We start from the raw sequence: 18,589 nt of genomic DNA, 5'->3' as shown, positions 1-18,589 counted from the left end.
CATCCAGGCTGTATCCTGCTCGCCAGGCTGGGCTTTGGCTCCCCATACAACCCTGCGTTGGATAAAGAGGTTAGAAGATGGAAGGGTGGACATCAGACTGAAAGATGAGTCTACTTTTGAAAGAGCAGGGTTTGGATGAAGGGACAGAGTGGCCGTATTTGAGCTCTTTGGGTGTGCCCGAGTGAAAAAGTAAGAAAGCAGTGTGTGCCTTTTAGCTCAGTCTCCCAGGTGAAGGAATTAGCGTGCTTTAGCAGCCAGGCCAGGACAGTCTTTCCCACTGTGCAGAAGTCCCCAGAAGTGCAGTGTACACAAACCAAAGCAGTTTGTCTCCTTGACAACGAACACAGATTGCCATTGACTCGCAGCAGGCCCGTGAGCAGTCGCAGGCCCGTGAGCAGTCGCAGGCCGCGGTCTTATTGACAGGGCTTCAGCGGGGGTCTCTAATAGCACTATTTATGAGGCATGTAATTGAATAAGCTGTGTCTAAAATGGATTAGCGTGATTATTACATCTGAATTTGTTTCCGAGAAGAGGGGGACCCAATGAAAAAAACCCTCTTTAATAGCAAATATGCAGCTTGTACTGTGCTTTGCAAATTGAATTTTGTGCCAGTGGCCAACATGCTGAAATTAGTTTATGATTTTATATATTTTCAGCTTAAATAATTGTGGAAATATGTGCATAGAACAAATAAAATAGATTTACCAATGTCACTTCAGTCCTGAGGTACATGCAGCTCGAAGTCTTAAAATCCTGGCTGGTTTCGCAGGGCATTGCGTTGAGTCAAGATGTTGCTGATTAGGTGCCCAAGCACTGTGTGAGCTCCTTAAAATCCAGGAGTCGTAGGTTCGAGCCCCGGTCACTGATTCCCCAAGCCAGGGTGGTCTCGGTGATACAGCGGCCCCTGTGGCCTCCTGGAGTCTTGCAGGTGTGCGGTGCTGCTGTACCTTCTGCCTTTCCAGATCTCGGACGCCACCCAAGGTTGGGTCTGGTCCGTGCTGGGAAGGGAGGTGCCAGCTGACTGTTATATGCGGTGTTGGTGGTCATGACCAGTAGGTGGTGCCCTTCTCTCTGTTTCTATCCGAAAAAAGGTACATTTGAAGATTATATTATAAATACGGGCATTTTACCAGCATGGTCCCTTGCTCAAGGGTTCAACAGCTATGCCCAGGTAAGGATTTGAGCCTGCAACCTTCCAGTTGCAAATCCAAAGTCACAGCCACTACCCCACAGCACCAACTTGTTGGACATCAAAGATCCAGTCACGTCGTTCCTAGAAGCGTGAACCCCAATGTCCTTTTCCGAATTCCAGATGGGTCAGCTCCTGTTCGTGAGGCACATTAGGGTGAAAGTCCCCACATAAATGCAAGCAACTACTGTCCTATTTCTACCTCCATCTATCATTACATCATCCTGGCACCATGCGGGCTGTGCTCTCCGGGCTCCAGGACAAAGCGGCGAGTGCAATACGACACACGTTGGCATGACCTTTCTCTGGCTCTGCCCACACCCTCAAGAAAGAGGCCTGTGCTCCCCTCCAGAGACCTCACTTTCCTCTTGGGACACAGCCAGCCTCTGCAGATTATAGGAATTAAAGGCTCCACCAAATGACAGGCTACGCAGGGAAGTTGCCAGACGATTTCCAATTAAGGGCTGCAGGCAGGTTGAAATGCGCTACAAATCCACGCATGAAAACCACTGATCTCAGACACCGAGCTCTGTAGGGAAGGGGGGAGGATGTGTGTGTGTGTGGGGGGTGTTAGCTCACATCTTTTTCTTGTGCTCCCTGGTTTTTTGAGATTCAGAGTTACACACGCTCGTTTCTCATTTTCACTGCTTGTAATAGACTAGAGATCCTCCATCCAGCCTTTGGAGATCCTGTGTGTCTCTTTGTTACATCGAATTGCTGAACCTTTAGAACTGAAAGACAGTAAATGCGGATTATTTTCACTCTTATCTGCTCCCGGGACTTGTTTCCAGATGTATCCTGCTCAAGGTGTATCGCTGCCAAAAGCCTAAGCAAACAGAAACCTTTCGGTCTGTCATCAATGTATTTAAGAAATTGTTGCTCCCATAAAGCTGTCCACACAGCTCTGAATAGCTTACCAGTTAACAAAGTACAGTCACAAGTGGGAATGTCTCTGTATTCAAAACACTGCTGTACTGAGTTTGCTAAGTGTTTTGTGAACCCGACTTGACCTAGTGGACGCCTGGCATTTAAACAGTACATTTAAATAATTTAATTGAAAAATCCCACCTCACTTTTAAGAGCTGAAGTCCTTGTGGAAGATGTAGTCAGCTGAGCGTTCAGAGGCTTTTTGGAGCTCCACGACTTAAGTCCATCAGGCGTGTTTTTGTTTCTCACATGGGCTTAGTGTTTCCACAAGACCTGGCTTCTGCTTAGAGAAACCTTCTCAGAAATCATATTGCCCTGCATTTAGCCAGTGAGGAAGGACCTGAAGGTCATCAATCATATGACTTTGCAACATGGCAACTGCACAGAAGATCTGTCCGGCTCTCTTGTCACGAAGTAGGAACCAACCCCCTTACCTGCAATATTCCAAAGCAATTGTACAATTCTGAGCGCAGCACTGCTCAGTGCATTAAAGCTTGGGGGAACTGTGAACAGTGTGACAGGAGCGATCAGGTACAGATTGGAAGATATTTCGAGCAGGATTTCCTGCTGCTGTTTCCCAGCAGGTTTTGGAGAAACAACATTGCAGACATACAGTATGGCTCTTGAGGCAGGGCTGTTCAGCGGCTCAGAGGCTGGCATTGCAGCCTCATAGTGCTGGGGCCCTGGGTTCAGTTCCGGACCTGTCGCGCTGTCTGTGTGGAGTTTGTATGTTCTCCCTGTGTTCGTGTGGGTTATCTTCCTAGTTCCAAAGACACACTGGCAGGTTATTTGGCTTCTGAGTGTGTTAATGTCTCTGGGAGCACCTTTCCTTGTGCTGCAAAAGCACACTTTGCAGGAGACTCCCAGTGAACATCACGGGTCTTGTTTTTCTAAAACAGTTGGAAGAAGTCATCAGCATCTCTTTTTATTAGACACGCATTCGTGTCTGGTGTCAAAAGAGCTGAAGTATTATGTAAAATATATTGACATCCCTGTTGTGTTACAGTGATTGAAAAAATAAACACTGGGAGCAGTTATGCTAAGTAGTTTTTGCTGATGTCAGGACAGAGTTTCTTGTTTGTGTGTTAGTTATGGAACTTAACAGCTTCCTTGTAAGTTTAATTAAAAATCTGAAAGAGCTGATGATAACCTAAAAGTCAACAACACTCATTAATTAAAGAACAATAGCAAGGTGAAGCAGTTTTAGTTTTGATTCGGGCTGGATGTTTATATTCTAAAAGTCTTTGCAGCGTCACTGAAAACAATGTTGTTCTCTGGTGTGTTACTATTTACAAGTGTGATTCTTGAGTTTTATGTAGTATGAACAATGTGGCCAAATAAAGTTAATGAAATTCAGACATTAAGTGCACAGTTAATGTGGATGATCAGACTTGATTTCTTTGTTTTATGTGGGAGAGCTGAAACATGCCTCCCCACTGCATGACATTGCTACCTCGAAACATTTTGTTTCCAAGTTTAGCAGTGGATCCCTTATAAATAGAAAGGTTTCTCCATAAAAAACTGCAAGAAAAATGTCTCTACAAGCACAGCTTGTGCCCTGTTCAGTGCTTTCCACTTTCACTCTGATGGATCTTAGAGCAGATTGTAAATTGAGTCATGAAATATTGTATGCACGCCCACTATAAATATCACACAATGCCCTCTATCTGATGCAAGCTGTGCAGTTGAATTATTGTAAATCACATTACAAGTGGGCTGAGTTTTTGAGCCAGAGTAGTGCATACACTTCAATTGTAAGTGCAACTGAGACAATCAGAGCAAAACAATCCGATACTGATATTCACGACTTTCTCTTCCACTTAAAGCTGCAGTCGTACATCTCCAACTCCAGCTCCCCACGGGCTAAAGGAATTCCAGTGCAGCACATCTTTCTGATTGAGTGCACCTGTGCTTTCTGTCTCCCTGACTGATCCCGATTCCAGTGTGTGTGCACAGCTGGGTTTCCAAATAAGAAAACAATACCATGTTACCTTAATCTACACAAACCTTATAGGTTTCTTTTCTAGAGTCTTGTGTTTTTGAGAAAAAAAAAAGAAAGACTGTTTTTTGTGACCAGTTCTGGATAGATAAAACTTGAAATGAGTGCTGCTTTGACACCCGCAGCGACATGGCTGTGTACAGCCAACGCTGTCCAGGAATGATGTAGTCTAGTGTCCTTGGCCTTTTGTCTGAGTCCCAGAGTGCTGGCCTTGCAGCGTACAGTGACATCTGAAAAGATTCTCAGTTGATTGCCTGTTTTCTAACGGCAAATTATTCACCCATGCAGCTTATCTCCCTGCCTTTCCTGCTTTAGAATGAATGTTGCGCTAATGCTGGGAGGTTTCAGATACAAATCACACACACATGTATATATATGTACACATATAGCCATCCATCCATTTTCTAACTGTTTTGACCAGTACAGGGCTGTGGGATTAGCCAGTGGAAACAACGGGCACGGCGCAGGACACACCCTGGACAGGACGCCAGTGAATCGCAGGGCACACACAAACACACACACACACACTCACACACTAGGGCCAGTTTTCATAAAGGCGAATTAACCTACAAGTGTGTCTTTGGACCGCGGGAGGAAACTGACATGAACAAGGAGAAAACATGCATACTCCACACAGATAGCTTCCAGGAATATAACCCAGGGTCCTGGTGCTCAGAGGCAGCAATGCAACCACTGTGCTGCACACATGTGTATGTATAAATCTGTATAAGTATATGCATTCAAATGAAAAGACCCCGAACCACTGTGTTACAGTTGTATTGCTGGAGCCAACAGCACATGGCTCTGATTTGCGGGGAAAATCTCTCCTGCAGCCTCTTTCACAGCAGTCCTGTTGAAGAAGCCTGACTGGCCCGTCCTTGTTTTACAGAAAAACAGAAGGGAAATATAACACCATTGTGAATATCTATGGGATACATGAGCACAGTCGTGTAGCAGGATGATTCTTTCAGATATTGCAGGACCTCACATGTAATAAACGCGGCATTTCCTAAAGCACCGCAAACTGTATTTCAGGAAATGTAAACCTATGCCGTGCTGTTAAAGTCCCACTTTCGATGTGAATCCATAGAGAGGCGTTTCCTTTGGCTCAGGAAGCCTGTCACACATCCGCAGCGATCTGCAGATGTGAGCTATGGCTTCTCACATGTGAGCATGAGAGGATTGGAACATGAGAAAGCCGTTCTGCCCCCCCCGAGCTGGTTCGGTTTTTAGGAGGTAAATTGATCTGTGGACCCCACCCAACTGCTTCCCGAAAGAAGCTAGGGTATCGGATTCAACAACAGGGCCGTCTAGCCTGTTCCAAACCCCCGAAAACCCTTTGTGCAGAGAACTGCCTTCCTTACCCACAAACGTTGTTCGTGTTTCACAGCTGATCATGTGATTTCTTCTGCGGATTTCGCATACTGGAATCAGGCCCCCCTTTAGTTTTCTGTCCAAGACCAAAGAGAACGAGTTAGGGAAAGTGCAGATGGATTAGGAGGGCCTATAAAACATAATTAATTAGGACGACACCTCCTTAAAGCACATCTGTTGAGTCAGCACCCGTTTCCTCAGCTCTTTATTAGTGTACATCTTTCTGTAAACTTGACACCATGTGTTGCACACATTGTTATTGGTCAGTTTTGTCATGCAGGTTTGCATGTTAGTCACTGGAAACCTGCAACACATACTCACAAAGTGCATACATGCTGACGAATACTCACATTACCTGCTATTGCTCGGGCACTTAGTGCTTCACTGTTTTGATCTGTTGCTAACGTGCAATGTTTGCATTGCTTTTTTTCTTGCTGGCATTGACGTCCTCGCTCTTATTGTATTTTAAATCGGAACCAGACAAAGGTTTGCAGACAAGGGGAAGCCCACGGATTCATCCAGCCTGTTTGGTAGTTAGTAGCTAATTGATCCGAGGATCCGAGGGGTCAGTAGCTTGTTCCAGACTCCCACAACTCTCTGGGTAAAGAAGTGCCTCCTGTTCATGGTTTTAAATGCACTTTCAATATAAATATAAATACCAGTACATTCTCAATTGCTTGTAATCTTATCAGTTTTTTTTTTTCACTTTTGTAACTTTGCCAACAGTGGATATCTTCCTGGGTACGGGCATCAGCTAAGCAAGGTAATCGTAACTTACCATCAACTCTCTCCGAATTGTAAGAGTCGAGCCCTTACGCTCTGAAATTCTGCATCTCTTTGGTGGTGCCTTGCGCTGTGGGCATAATGGGCATTTTTGTGACACTTCACCAGGGTCTCTTAGAGTAACACGAAGTGAAAAATTCCTCAGGTCCAAACCCGCTCAAAATCCAATAAGCGAGACCGATCCGGCACATTTTTGAAGGGTGCTCAGCACAGACCCCCCACGATTTGAGAATTCGTAGTTCCTGTGTGTGTAAGAGATAGCCTTCCTGCCCTCTGCATGAAGGAAGATAAAGTACAGGAGTCAGACACTTGAACTCTGACCTGGGCGCAGGGAGATCTGCTCACACACTAGAGAATCCCAGCAAATGTAGGTCTATAGATAGAGTCCGTATCCTTTCTGAAAAACACTTTAAAAAAAACTTGGCAGAAGATTTACTAAGTCTACAAGGAATTCTTTCCATAATAAAAGTTCCACTCTTCCTATGTGCTGCGATTGAAGAATTGACTCCCTTATTTGCCTCATGTTTCCACTGCAGCAGTTGGCCCGTCCAGGGGTCACTCCCGGAGTTTGCTCCGCTGTTGGTTCCATAAAAAGTGACCAGGATTGTGTTGTTGTTGTTTTTTTCATCCTGCCAGCAAATTCTGATTCCGTGACGAGCAGCTTCTCTATACCAGCCAATACCCTCTACAACGCTAGTCATTTATCCAGAAAACCCTATTGAAAATGTCTCCTTGCTGGTTTAGGAGTCGCACCAGAATACCTTTTGTTTGTGGAAGGACTTAATAACTAAGCTGCACCATCCCCATTGCCCTACAGTAAAGAAAAAGAGAAAAGTGCAGGCTGGTTTATGAATCAGAGAGGACAGGGCGATCTTTCTGAATTTGCACTGTGTGCTACAAAGGTTCCATAAACATTGACAGCATTTGAATGCAACTGAACTACGTTAGGGGAACTTCAAGGGCACGGAGCTGTTTGTGTGGGTCTTGGGCCAGGTCAGTCGAACAGCTCCTGTTGCTTCCCTCAGCGTGCTTCATTGCAGGGAATATGAAGAGCCCCTGGGCTGGGAAGAGACTGGGAGAGGTGGCCTACCGTATGAGCAGACTGCAGCAGCTGGAGAGACACATCTTCGCTTGAAAAAGGACTTCCTTTCCATGCCATCTCCGACATGAAAGCGTGCTGCTTGTGCTCTGCAATCTGCTCCTCATTTCAAGAACCCAGTAGAAGGGCTCGACTCCAGCTAACAGTTTTAATTGCACCATTTGTAACTCATTGCAATTACAATGTAATGGGAATGTAATGATGCCACATAAGCAGTAAAACTGAATGAGCGCTGCTCAGATCCAGCTTGATTGAGTCATTCACGCGGGACTCGGTTAACGAGAGACCTTCTGCACAGCAGGGGGCGGTGTGCTGGGGTCCGGTCCCATTCCAGAGGCATTCCCGGCCAGTCTTTCCCAGTACTGATAAATGTACGCTGTTCTCGAAAGTAAATCGGCGCCTTTTGATGTCCTGCTCCCTGCAGGAAGTGGACGATTTGGTACCTTCCTGGGGATGGGAGAACTTTTTTTTAGAGTTTGCCCTAGAAACCTTCAGCTGTGGCCCAGTCTTCTTGGTGAGAGGTGTTACACAAAGGCATCTTTTTACAGACTGCTTGCTGATTTCACAGGGGACCCTGACCCCACGCTTGTCTGAGGAAGCTTGTATGATACACGCCCCTCCTGCCCCCCCCCCCCCGGGATCAGGCTGGCTCGGGCTGTGGACGAGGCCCGTCAGCATTAGACGTGCAGGCTGCAGCTCACATCTGGCAACTGACGCTCAGCAGGTGTGAGCCTGGCCAGTCCCTGGAGGGGAGACTCCTGGGAAAGCTAAGGTTGCTGCTGGAAGAGGTGCTTGTGGGGCCAGCAGGGGGCGCTCACCCTGCGGTCTATGTAGGTCCTAATGCCCCAGTATAGTGACGGGGACACTGAAATAGCTGGTGTGGCCCCACGGCCTTCCCAGGTGCTCTTCCAAAAGCTGCCGCACACAGTGTCAGCTGAAGTCCTCAGGTCCAGTTCTTGAGAACCTGACGAGGTTGGACGTGTGTGTTTCACAGAGCTGAAGAATCGGGGACAGGACTGCCAAGGACATCCCGTGAGCACTCTACAGATAGGATTAAAGAGTCCTCTTTCATTAATCTAATACTTAAGACATTTGCTTTTCAGCAATCTGCCCTTCACATTGACTGGTATAGTGCTCTGGGCGGTACCTATGGGTCTGAGCACGCGCTGTCAGTCTGGATCTCCGTTATTTAAGGCTCCTACAAGCAGAGCTCAGTACCAAATCCAGTTTATGACCCCGTCAGTACAGATTTACTAAACAGCTCTTTGGGGGAGTTTGTTTTTGTGTGTGTTGATTTTGTATATATGTATAATTTTAGCACAATTGATCATGTAGGTGTAAATGACTCTGAATACCTCCTATAGTGTTTCTTTTCACAAAGGACCCCAAAGCGCCTTACATCCTGTATGCAAGGGGACCCACTTCATCCACCATAGTTAAGGCGACAGACAGACGGCAGCCATTCTGCTCTCGGGTCGAGTGGAGACGTGAGCCCGTGCTTTGTCAGGTGAATTGAGAGGGAGGTTTAGGGGGCCACACTGTACAAGCCCTGAGTTGAAAGGTCAGGACCCCAGGGTCAGTATCCCTCACGAGCAATGTCATGGGACTGTGGATGACCAGGTAGTGAGGAAGTTGATTTAATGTCTCATGGGAAGGTGGGATTTAACGGCGTGTCCCCAGACTGGGGCCCTGGCAGTCCGGTCCAGAGGGAGGAGTGCCACCTAGTGGTCCACGTGTACCACGTCCTGGAGGCCTGGCGAGGCGAGACCAGGCGTCTGAAACGGGCTTTCTTCTCAGCGGCGAGCCGTGCCGGGCAGGGGACTGCAGGGCCCTGAGGTCTGAGCCGAGGAGGAGGAGGTTCCCGGACTCCGTCCTCCAGGCCGCAGGAATTCCAGCCGGCACGGTGCTGATGGGGCGGAGGAGGCTGGGCTCTGGTCAGGAGCCGCTGAAGCCCAGCCGGAACACAGAGCGCGTGCAGCGGGTCCCCCTCACGTGAGGCGGGCTGGCCTCCCCTGGCCTGCTCCCTCTCCCTCTCCCTGTCTCCCGGCGCTCGGTGTGCATGTGTGTGTGTGTGTGCGTGTGTGTGTGGAGCCGCAGCCAGCAGGCTTGAATAGAAACGCCGTGAGGTTCGAGCCAGACCCCAGGGTGGGGGGGGGGGGGGCCTTTATCAGAGGGCGCATGAGTGTGTGCACTGTGTAGTATCTTAGCAGGGGGTCTCCCGCCCCCCCCCCAGCAAACACACACACACGCCTCACAGGGGCCGCTGTGAGCATTCCAGCGCGTTCGTTTCCGCCACCCCCGACGCCGGCCTGTACCAAGGCAGCGCGGCCCGGGGAGACAGGGCTGCGCGGTGGCCAGGGGGAAGCACGCTGAAAGGGAGTGGATGATTTATTACAGCTGCTGCTGGCTCGCACCAATAATTGTTGACACATGGGCGGACGGGAGGGGTGTGAGCAGCCTTTTGTTTGGGAGTCGGGGGGGCAGCTGTGGAAAGCTGAAGTGCAGGGTGATTGCGCTGGAAGGAGACCCGTGAGGAATGGGCTTCTTTTTCGGGGCTTTTACGAAGGTGACCGCAGTACAGGTCTGGGGCGTGGAAGGTTCTTTAAAGAGTTCGCTCTTCCAGAGGGGGGATTCACGTTTCTGTAGATAATGACAGGAGATTGAAAGCTTTCTACTGGGTGAGTGGGGTGAAAAGTTGACGCTTTTAGAGAAGGTAACGTGCCGGATTTAGGAGGTTTGCACCAAAGTGCAAATCGCTGTCTGACAGAAAAGAATCCATTAATAACACCTAGAAGCCTGTGGACAAAAGCTTTAGGATTTTGTTAAGCGTTCGTGTAATGAATCCAGCAGAGTGCTTTACTGTAGAATTTGCGTTGTTCGGAGTTATGATTTCATAATAAGAATGTGACTTCATCATGTTGTGAAGGGTGTCCTGCAGCTGTGGACTACATTTCAATCATAAAACATGAATGATTGGAAACAATTGCGTGAATGAAGACCCGTTCATGTGTTATACACAAAGCAGAAACAGAAATATTGTTTTCAGTTGCATCTAATGAAAATACTATTTTTGTTTTTCAACTTCAGGTTAAGTAAGAACATAAAAAAGTACTCGTACCTCTTCGATAGTCGTGGTAGTCTACTGTGAAGAAATTTAAAAGGTAATTAAAATTTAGGAAACAAAGAGCTTAAATTAGAAAACTAACCATAGCGTTAGTTTGCATTACCTGGACTGTACCCATCAGTATACATTAGTCCAAAATTAAACTTGAAATCTTGTTCAAAACCATCTGAAACACCACGAATATCCATGAAATTGCTAATCACATGAAAACCAAAATCACAAACACACGTGCGCCAGGCAGATTTGTTTCAGACTGCACTCTCTCGAAAATCAGTTCCCACAAAGGTATTTCCACGCTGGGGCCAGTTCAGACCAGGCCGCGTTTCACAGCCCAGTGCTGCAGCTGAGCAACACACAACTGGGCTTTCACTCTAGACATCAGAACGGTCTGCGCATTCATGTCAATCCGTATTTCACAGGCGCTCCAGCACGGGACCTACTGTGCAAGCAGGAGAGCAGAAGTGGCATGCAGCTTAATTTGCCGAGCTGAAGGGTTTTTTTGTGCTATTCGATCTGTGAACTGGATATGCCGAGTGTGAGGGATCGAGGACAAATGCATGCCTGGCTATGGCAGCAGTCCGGAGGTAAAGATGTTCCCGCTGCACTTCCAGAGGAAAGAGGAGAGGAGAGCAATCCCAGTGCATGGTGCAAACTCCTGGGTCAGAGATTCTGTCGGACATTGAGATCTTTTTACCAGCAGCTCTGCGTTCTGCAGCACAGTCCTGGAACGCTGCAAGAAGTTTCCGCAGAAGTGTAATATGGCAGAAGGCACCATTTTTGCAATGTTGTGAACGCAGTAGTGCCCTAATTCTCTGGTTTCAGCAACAGCAGCAGCTGGCTGGTAGGAGGCTGCAGTACAGGTTTGAGTCGCTGCTCCACCTAAGGGTTAAGAACTCGGCGACCTCAGCCCGGCGTCATGTGGACCGCCGCCAGCGAGCGATGAAAGGAGGCGATTGAGCAGGGCGGCCTGCGGGTGAGCTCAGCTCTCACGACAGGCCCGGGCCTGGATGGACCAGCTTTCTGCCTCGGTGTTTCCCTGGCACCTCAGACTGACGAGACACGTTTGTGCTCGTGTTGAAAACCAAAACTTTTTTACTGGAAAAGAGCTTGTTTTTGAGGTGCTGCAGCTGACTTAAGTGCTGTAGCCCAAACCTCCAAAGCTGAGCCACAGAATACACCACAGCCCAGCTGAACACTCTGCAGTCCTGCACTCTCTCCACTGAACACTCTTCAGCCCCGCTCTCCCTCCACTGAACACTCTGCAGTCCTGCACTCCCTCCACTGAACACTCTGCAGCCCTGTACTCTCTCCACTGAACACTCTGCAGCCCTTTACTCTCTCCACTGAACACTGCAGCCTAGCACTCCTCCACTGAACACTCTGCAGCCCTGCACTCATCCTACTGAACACTCTGCAGCCCTGTACTCTCTCCATTGAACAGTGCAGCTCATCACTCCTCCACTGAATGCTGTAGCCTAGCACTCCTCTACTGAACACTCTGCAGCCTGGCACTACCTCCACTGAACACTCTGCAGCCTGACACTCCCTCTTCAACTTCGTTTTCTGACGGGGCACAGCAGCCCAGGGCTCCGCATACTGACGTCATACTGCATATCTGAGGTGAATGCAATATGATGTGGTTTGCTCTGGGCACCAGAGGGTTAACGCTGGAATCTGGGTGGCGCTGGTGGTAGTTTCTGAAGGCTGTGGTGGGCTGGGGGGTGGGGGTTTGGGGGGGGGTTACCATCTGGTTTGAGTTGGAGACATTCCTTTCAATGAGTGTGTGCTCAGAGGTCAGGAAAGGGGGTGGTATAAGAGTGATCTGTCTTTATTTTTCACCGGTTTGTAGGAAACAACGAGAAAAATGCATTACTCACACCGGAGATCTGGGCTGTGTGATTGTTTTTTGTGTCTGACTTTTGGCTTTGTCCATCCTTCTCCTGATTGTAGCTATTGGCCTCCCCCAGCCCAAACAGTTGAGCTAACCTCAATTTAGAAGCAAAACTGGTCGTATAAATTTCACTTTTCTTTTTACACACCGCAAGATCTAAATAGAAATAAAATCGCACATTGTTATTATACACTGCTTATATAAAGCGGAATTCAAGGTTTTATGTGTGTATTTTTCAACGTGTCACCCTATGATTTAGACTGAAAACAGTAATTTAAAGGCATTTCAGTATGAACTGCTCTCAGCGCGAAGCAAACAGAATCTGCTTGCAGGAGGTGTGCTCTCGGCAGACTCCGCAGAACGTCTGTGTCAGTGTGCAGAGGTCCTCTCGGGGCAGAACCTCCCAGTGTTTTGGGGTTTCTCAGCTTTCCAGGCAGATCCACTCTATCTGAAGAGGCACAGACTTACACTGCATACCCTTACAAAAAAATGTCTTTTGAATTGTCATTATGTTAAGCCTGCATGCTATGTGCGAAAAGCTGTTAAAATAAAATGGAACGTACCCCAGATTTCATGCATCTTAAAGTCAGATTATTGTGTAATTTATGTGTTTTTATTTAATGAGACCAAATGTTCTATCCCCTTATTTGCGATGTGCATCTGCTCTTCCTCTGTGACGCATGCCTAGAAAGTGTAAATATTCACTACAATGTCGAGAACAAGACCGGGTCCCACAATCAGGTCCAGCGCCGGTTGGAGTCTTTTCCTAGCGCTTGGGCTGCTGGCGATTTAACAAGAGCTAGAGACCTGCAGGCGCAGCCCTTACTCAATTAAAATCTTTCCTTTCTATGAACTCTGGTAAGGCTGTTTTCATTGACTGTACGTTTCACCCAAGAGGAAGGAATGCTGTCTGACAGTTTGACCTGCTGCATTCACTTTGTCTAATTGTTTTCCTTTAAAAATTGCTTTTCATTCCTATGGCTTTAATACGCTCTCACTGTCCTACACTGGGCCGGCGTTCAGTCCTTAAGAGGGCTGGGCTCTACTGAGCTTGCGAACTATGACGATTTCATCACCGTTGGGTGTGATCAAAGCGAAAGCTGCATCAGCCTGTGTGGGTCAGGTGAGGGAAAGATGAATTATTGCCGGGTGGAGGGGAGACTCTCAGAGTGAGATAAAGAATGAACTGAAGGCTACCTGCTCACTTTATTGCTAAGATCTGGTCATGGTTTAGTATCAGAGTCCTGCCACAGGTCTGCTCAAAATATTGATGGTCTTTTGTCTAGAAGAAAGCGTTTTGGAGATTGTGGTTTAGCTCCTTGACTGATTCTGAAAGTTTCAGCAGTGTGCACCTCTCCTCAGCCCGACACGCCAGCGAGGGTCTGCGGGCGACGTTCTCAGGAGGGGCCTGCCCCCCCTGAAGGGGCGCCGGGGTGCCGGGCGAGGGCCGTGCTCCTGATGGGCTGCCTGTCTCCACAGCTGGGCGATCGGCCAGGCCCGCGGAGCTGCCCGTTGCCACGGCGATGCTGTCCCTGGACGAGCCGCTGGACCTGAAGCTGCCGCGCGGGCGGGGGGGCAGGGACAGGGTGGCCCGGGCACCGCCCCCCCCGGCCCCCGCCGCCCGGCCGCGGCAGCTCCGGATGGCCGACGACGGCACGGCAGTGATTGTGCCCGTCCCCCCCGCCTCCCCGCACACAGGTGAGTGCGCCAGTCATTTCTGGCCTCAGGTGGCCACTGGCCTCGAACCCGTGACCCCTGGACCATACAGCTCAGCCTGTGCTTGTGCTCCTGCCTACATTTGCTGTGCCGCACCTTGAAGCCTGCCGCCTCCACAGCTCGTCCCTGCTGCTGCTCCCGAGCTTTAGAGCTCCCAAGCGGCACAGATTGCGTTGAAATTCAGGAAGGCCTGTTCTTCGGGAAGCCCGGATTCGCTCCAGGCAGGAGCGTGGCTGTCCGGTGCCTTTAGTCACCCGGCGCTTCTCTCTCTCCGCCCCCCCGCCTGTGGGGACAGGTGTGCCAGTTCTGCCCCAGGAGAAGCTGGAGCCCCGGACCCCCCCAGCTGTGGACCTCAGCCTTTCCCCGCCCCCTGGGCCTGCCCCTTCTCCCCCCGAGCTTCCCAACGGGCACGGGACACCGCCGCTTTTCCCCGGGGTGAGTATCGGGCAAGGACAGCTCCCGCGCGGACTGATTCGCTCACACGCCTCCCTGCGCGCTAACGTGGGCCTTAGGTCTCTCGTCACAGCCGCCCAGGAGGCGGGATCTTACTGCTATAAAGTAACCCAGGCGACCGCACCCACAGCAACTGTGGGAAACTGGTGCCAGGAGTAGCGTAGGAACGGAGTGTGTTGTGGTTTCTGCCCGAGTTTAAAAACCTGAACCGCGTCCTGAGTTTGTGTGACGGCCTGCGGGCCTGCGTGGAGTAAGATCTCCAGCCCTCTTGCTCGTGTGCCCGGCCGCTGATCTGCAGGGGCAGCAGTGCTGCAGTGTCAGTTCCATCTTTTTGCCTTTTAAATGCCAGAGCGTTTCGGTAAATGTTGCCCAGGTTAGTCTCCAGTTAGCTTCCAGCCGGGATACTTCTGTCACTTTAAGCGAGGGTGTCTGGAATGAAAAAGAAGCTAACCCTCTGGCCAGCTGGCTGTGGATTGTGACTGGGGATTCAGTTGTCATCTGCTGCTGTGATGTTTTGAACGGAGCACAAAAGGGAAAGGAGCTGAGAATATTGTGTTTTTCCTTCCCGGCTTGGAAACGAATGGTAGATCATTTCAAATGTGTCTCCCAATTGATACCTGCCACGTGCTTTTCGTGATGGCGAGCCCTGATCAGGGAACACGTACTGGCATGCTTTCTGCCTTCGCCTTTCCCCAGCCACTGGGTTCGTTTCCACTGTTTCAGACCCCGTGGGTAGCTTCGAGTCTGAACTGCATCAATCAGCTTTTCTGGCTTGGACACGACTATTGCAACAGCTGTTCAGGCTGTTTTAAATGCAAATTCCATCCATCCAGTTTCTAATTGCTTCATCCAGTACGTGGTTTTAGGGGAGCTGAAGCCTATCCCAGCAAGCAACAGGTGCAAGGCGGAATACACCCTGGACGGGACACCAGTCCATCACAGGACAGACACAGACAGAGACATGCACAACCTCCCATCATGGCCAGGTTTCCCAGAAGCCAATTAACCCTCCAGCATGTGTTTGGGCTGTGGGAAGAAATCAGGACACCCAGAGGAAACTCACACAAACACGGGGAGAACATACAGCATCCCAGGACTGTGACGCAGCAGTGCTGACCACTGTACTCCCTCTCCTCCCAAAAGCAAACTCATAGTTTAATATTGATATTTCTCCTATCACTGTCATAATATTAAGCGCAGCAGTACGTGACGGCAGCAGATGGCCAGCAAAGTATTTAAAGAATTGCTGTTGGTCAGATCCTTCAAGGTTTTGGGTTAAGTGTGAAGTCTGTGCAGGAGGGCTCAGCTCAGAGGAGTTCCTCCGACATCTGTTCGCGCAGTGATTCAGAGCCTGCCCGTAATCCTGGGAACTTCAGGGAGACGCTCCTTCTCCTCTGCGGTGGTGACTGTGGGGAACAGGACTGTGCTGGGAGACGGCACTCTCCAGTGTTCAAATCCGCCGCGTTATTCAGGCTGCGCGTTACTGCCTGGCTTGTGCATCGTTAGGACCGAAGTCCAAAAGATCACTCGGTGCCTTTTCATATTTTCCCCGTAGCGGTAATTTAAAATGGCTTCATGCTTTCTTGAGTGTGGCGACTGGTTAAAAGCTCCGAATGTCAGGTGTCCCCAGCCTTGTTTTTTTTCGAGAAAGCTGTGTGGAAGGAGAGCTGGCCGAGAGCCCCGAACGGCTCCATATCCTAACCGATGTGGACGCGAATCCGGCCGGTTGGGAAGACGGATTGGATATCCAGATGTGTCAGCTAATCCCCTTCTTCCCAGAGCAGCTGATTTCTGCACAGACCTCTTTTGTGTTTGCCGCGAACAGCCCCACTCTGTAATGGGCATTTTTGTAGACTAAATCCGAGTCACTGTTAGGTGTAGCAGTGAGGGCCTCATGCAGGATAATTTAATTCCGGCCTGTGTTTATTCAGGAGCCTGCTTCTTTCCAGATGTACTGTTTCCCCCTAGCTGTCCTGGATTGAACTTTACAGTGCGGTGGTGGGGGGAGAATTAAATATGTATCTCCAGTGATCTAATTACCGTATATCTGGACTCTTTTAAATTGCAGCACAGTATATGAAAATAGTCTACTAAGAACAGTCACCCCACATTGAAAAGGCTCTGCTGGAAAAGTGCTCTCACGTAGGAAAAGTCTTTCTGTGGACACCTGGTCGATCTTCAGATGAAATCAGTAAAGGGTAACCCAGTTTCCAAGCTTCTCTGCAGTTGGGATATTCCTAAATCTTTTCTAAATCTTGTGTAGAAAGAAACAAAAGAAGTCCCTTCTTCTCACGTAACTGGGGAGGGTAAAGGCCGTGATGTTCGGTTTTCCTGTGCAAGAATGGTTTTGCGTACATTGCATTCCTCCTTTATTAGTTTAACACTTTCAGGGGGGTCTGAAGCTGGTGGTTTGCAATAAGCGTGACGGCGAATTAGCTGCAAATCCTGCCTGTTCCTGAGCCCTTCGAGCACATGAAAAAAAAAAGCCCTGAGAAAGCAAACATGGTGCAGAAGAAGTTTAAATACATCTGTTCTGATGCAGCCTGTGTGGCGATTTACCAGATAACCTTGAACATCTGAATTGCGGCCCGATTCCGGTCTGCTTTGCACTGGTTAGGGTGCTGTCTGACAAGGCCTTGCAGCTCCTGTGAATCATCGCCCATTGCCCTGGCCCGACCCGAGAGGTCCAGTGGTAAAGAGCTGTACCTGCAAGCACACACACGCTCAGTCCATGTGCAAACAGTCGTCCAGCAGGGCAGGCCGCATCGTCTGGATGCCACTCCCTCTCGTATTCTTCTCCTCACAGCCTGCGATTTGCAGCCCCACTGTTACCCGGAATTCTTGTTTTTGCATTCCAGCTTGGATTTTCTCTCACAGTCCCGGCGAGCTCTTGTCAAGCACGGGAGACTAGTGCACTTTCTCCCGTATCGCACGTCCTCTCCAGAGGCTGGAAGCCAACCTTGAGCGTCCCCGATTGCCTTAGGCGGGGCCGGCTGTTTCACGGGTGGATGAATCATGATTATTGTTCTCCGTCACATCCCGTTCCGGAGATCTCTTCTCGGGATTGTCCAAAGACAGCGCCTGCTCTCAGTCGGGATTCATTCGGCATTCGTGTGCTTCCCGGCTCCTGTCCCATGGAGAGCGCTCTTGCTTTTCCTCATCGGGATTTACGCTTCTGCTCCAGCTCCTTTCCTTCACGTAACTGATTTTTCCGGTGAGGAGTCGGGGCTCCTCCCAGCCTTCCAGGATCCCAGCTTTTCTTCTCTTCTCCTCTTGGGGGAGAGAGATCTTCCAGTGCCCCTCCATCTGTACTGACATTAGGGGAGAGGAAAAAGAAGCTGCCTCTCTCTGTTTCTCCCCTGTCATCCCGCTGTACTTCTCCCGGCCTTCCTGACGGAGCTAAGCGGCAATATTTTTTGTAGCCTTTTGAATTATTATATTGTTAAGACCTGAATCTCGATACAATGGTAACACCTGGGATGTTTGCTGAGATGTAAGTTCAGTGATTAAAGCAATCAGGAAGTTTGCCTTGGTTTATCTTAAGTTAAGTTCTGGGTAAATTATTTAAGTGTGCCACATTAAGAAGGGTGCAGAAGGATATCAGAAAAGAGGCAGGTACAGGATAGGATAGGGCAGAGTGGCTAACAGAGGGTAAAGGAACAGAAAGAGGAAGATATCGAAGGCCAGAGTTCCTTATTCCCACCATCAGGAGAGACCAGAGTTAAGTATTTGAACCCTGTTAAGAGAGCTTGCTATTCTATTGCTGTAAGGGACATTGATTTCCTGTGTAAAGAATCCTGTCGTAAGAAATGGCTTTTCCTGGTTAGTGGTGTGAATAGGGAGATACATTCATGTGGTGGCATCTGGGTTTACAGAGAAAAAGATTTAACTGCGCGTTGTATTCTATTTAGTTTAGAAGGCATCGTATCTCTTATTTTGGCATTGTTTAAAAGTCGAATACTCAGTAGAGGTCTGGGGTTTTTTGGGTTGTTAGAATGTGAAGCCTCTTGGATGCCTAGTAGCGTAACGTGCGT

The 18,589-nt window shown here is 49.1% G+C and overlaps 1 protein-coding gene across 1 annotated transcript in view; it reads left to right on the top strand.

Annotated features, from left to right (window-relative positions):
* The window catches only part of glis2b (GLIS family zinc finger 2b), a 48,608-nt gene that overhangs the window by 17,679 nt on the left and 12,340 nt on the right, over positions 1-18,589 (top strand). Inside the window, exons 2-3 of the mRNA XM_088612984.1 lie at positions 13,866-14,084; positions 14,398-14,537. Of these exons, the coding sequence (XP_088469110.1) occupies positions 13,910-14,084; positions 14,398-14,537 (315 nt within the window). The 5' untranslated portion in view covers positions 13,866-13,909. The remainder of the gene's footprint in view (positions 1-13,865; positions 14,085-14,397; positions 14,538-18,589) is intronic.

The sequence above is a fragment of the Lepisosteus platostomus genome, chromosome 19, assembly GCF_059453375.1.
Source record: "Lepisosteus platostomus isolate fLepPlt1 chromosome 19, fLepPlt1.hap1, whole genome shotgun sequence".
In the NCBI taxonomy this organism is placed as follows: Eukaryota; Metazoa; Chordata; class Actinopteri; order Semionotiformes; family Lepisosteidae; genus Lepisosteus; species Lepisosteus platostomus.
This window is presented reverse-complemented; position numbering and strand designations above follow the sequence as displayed.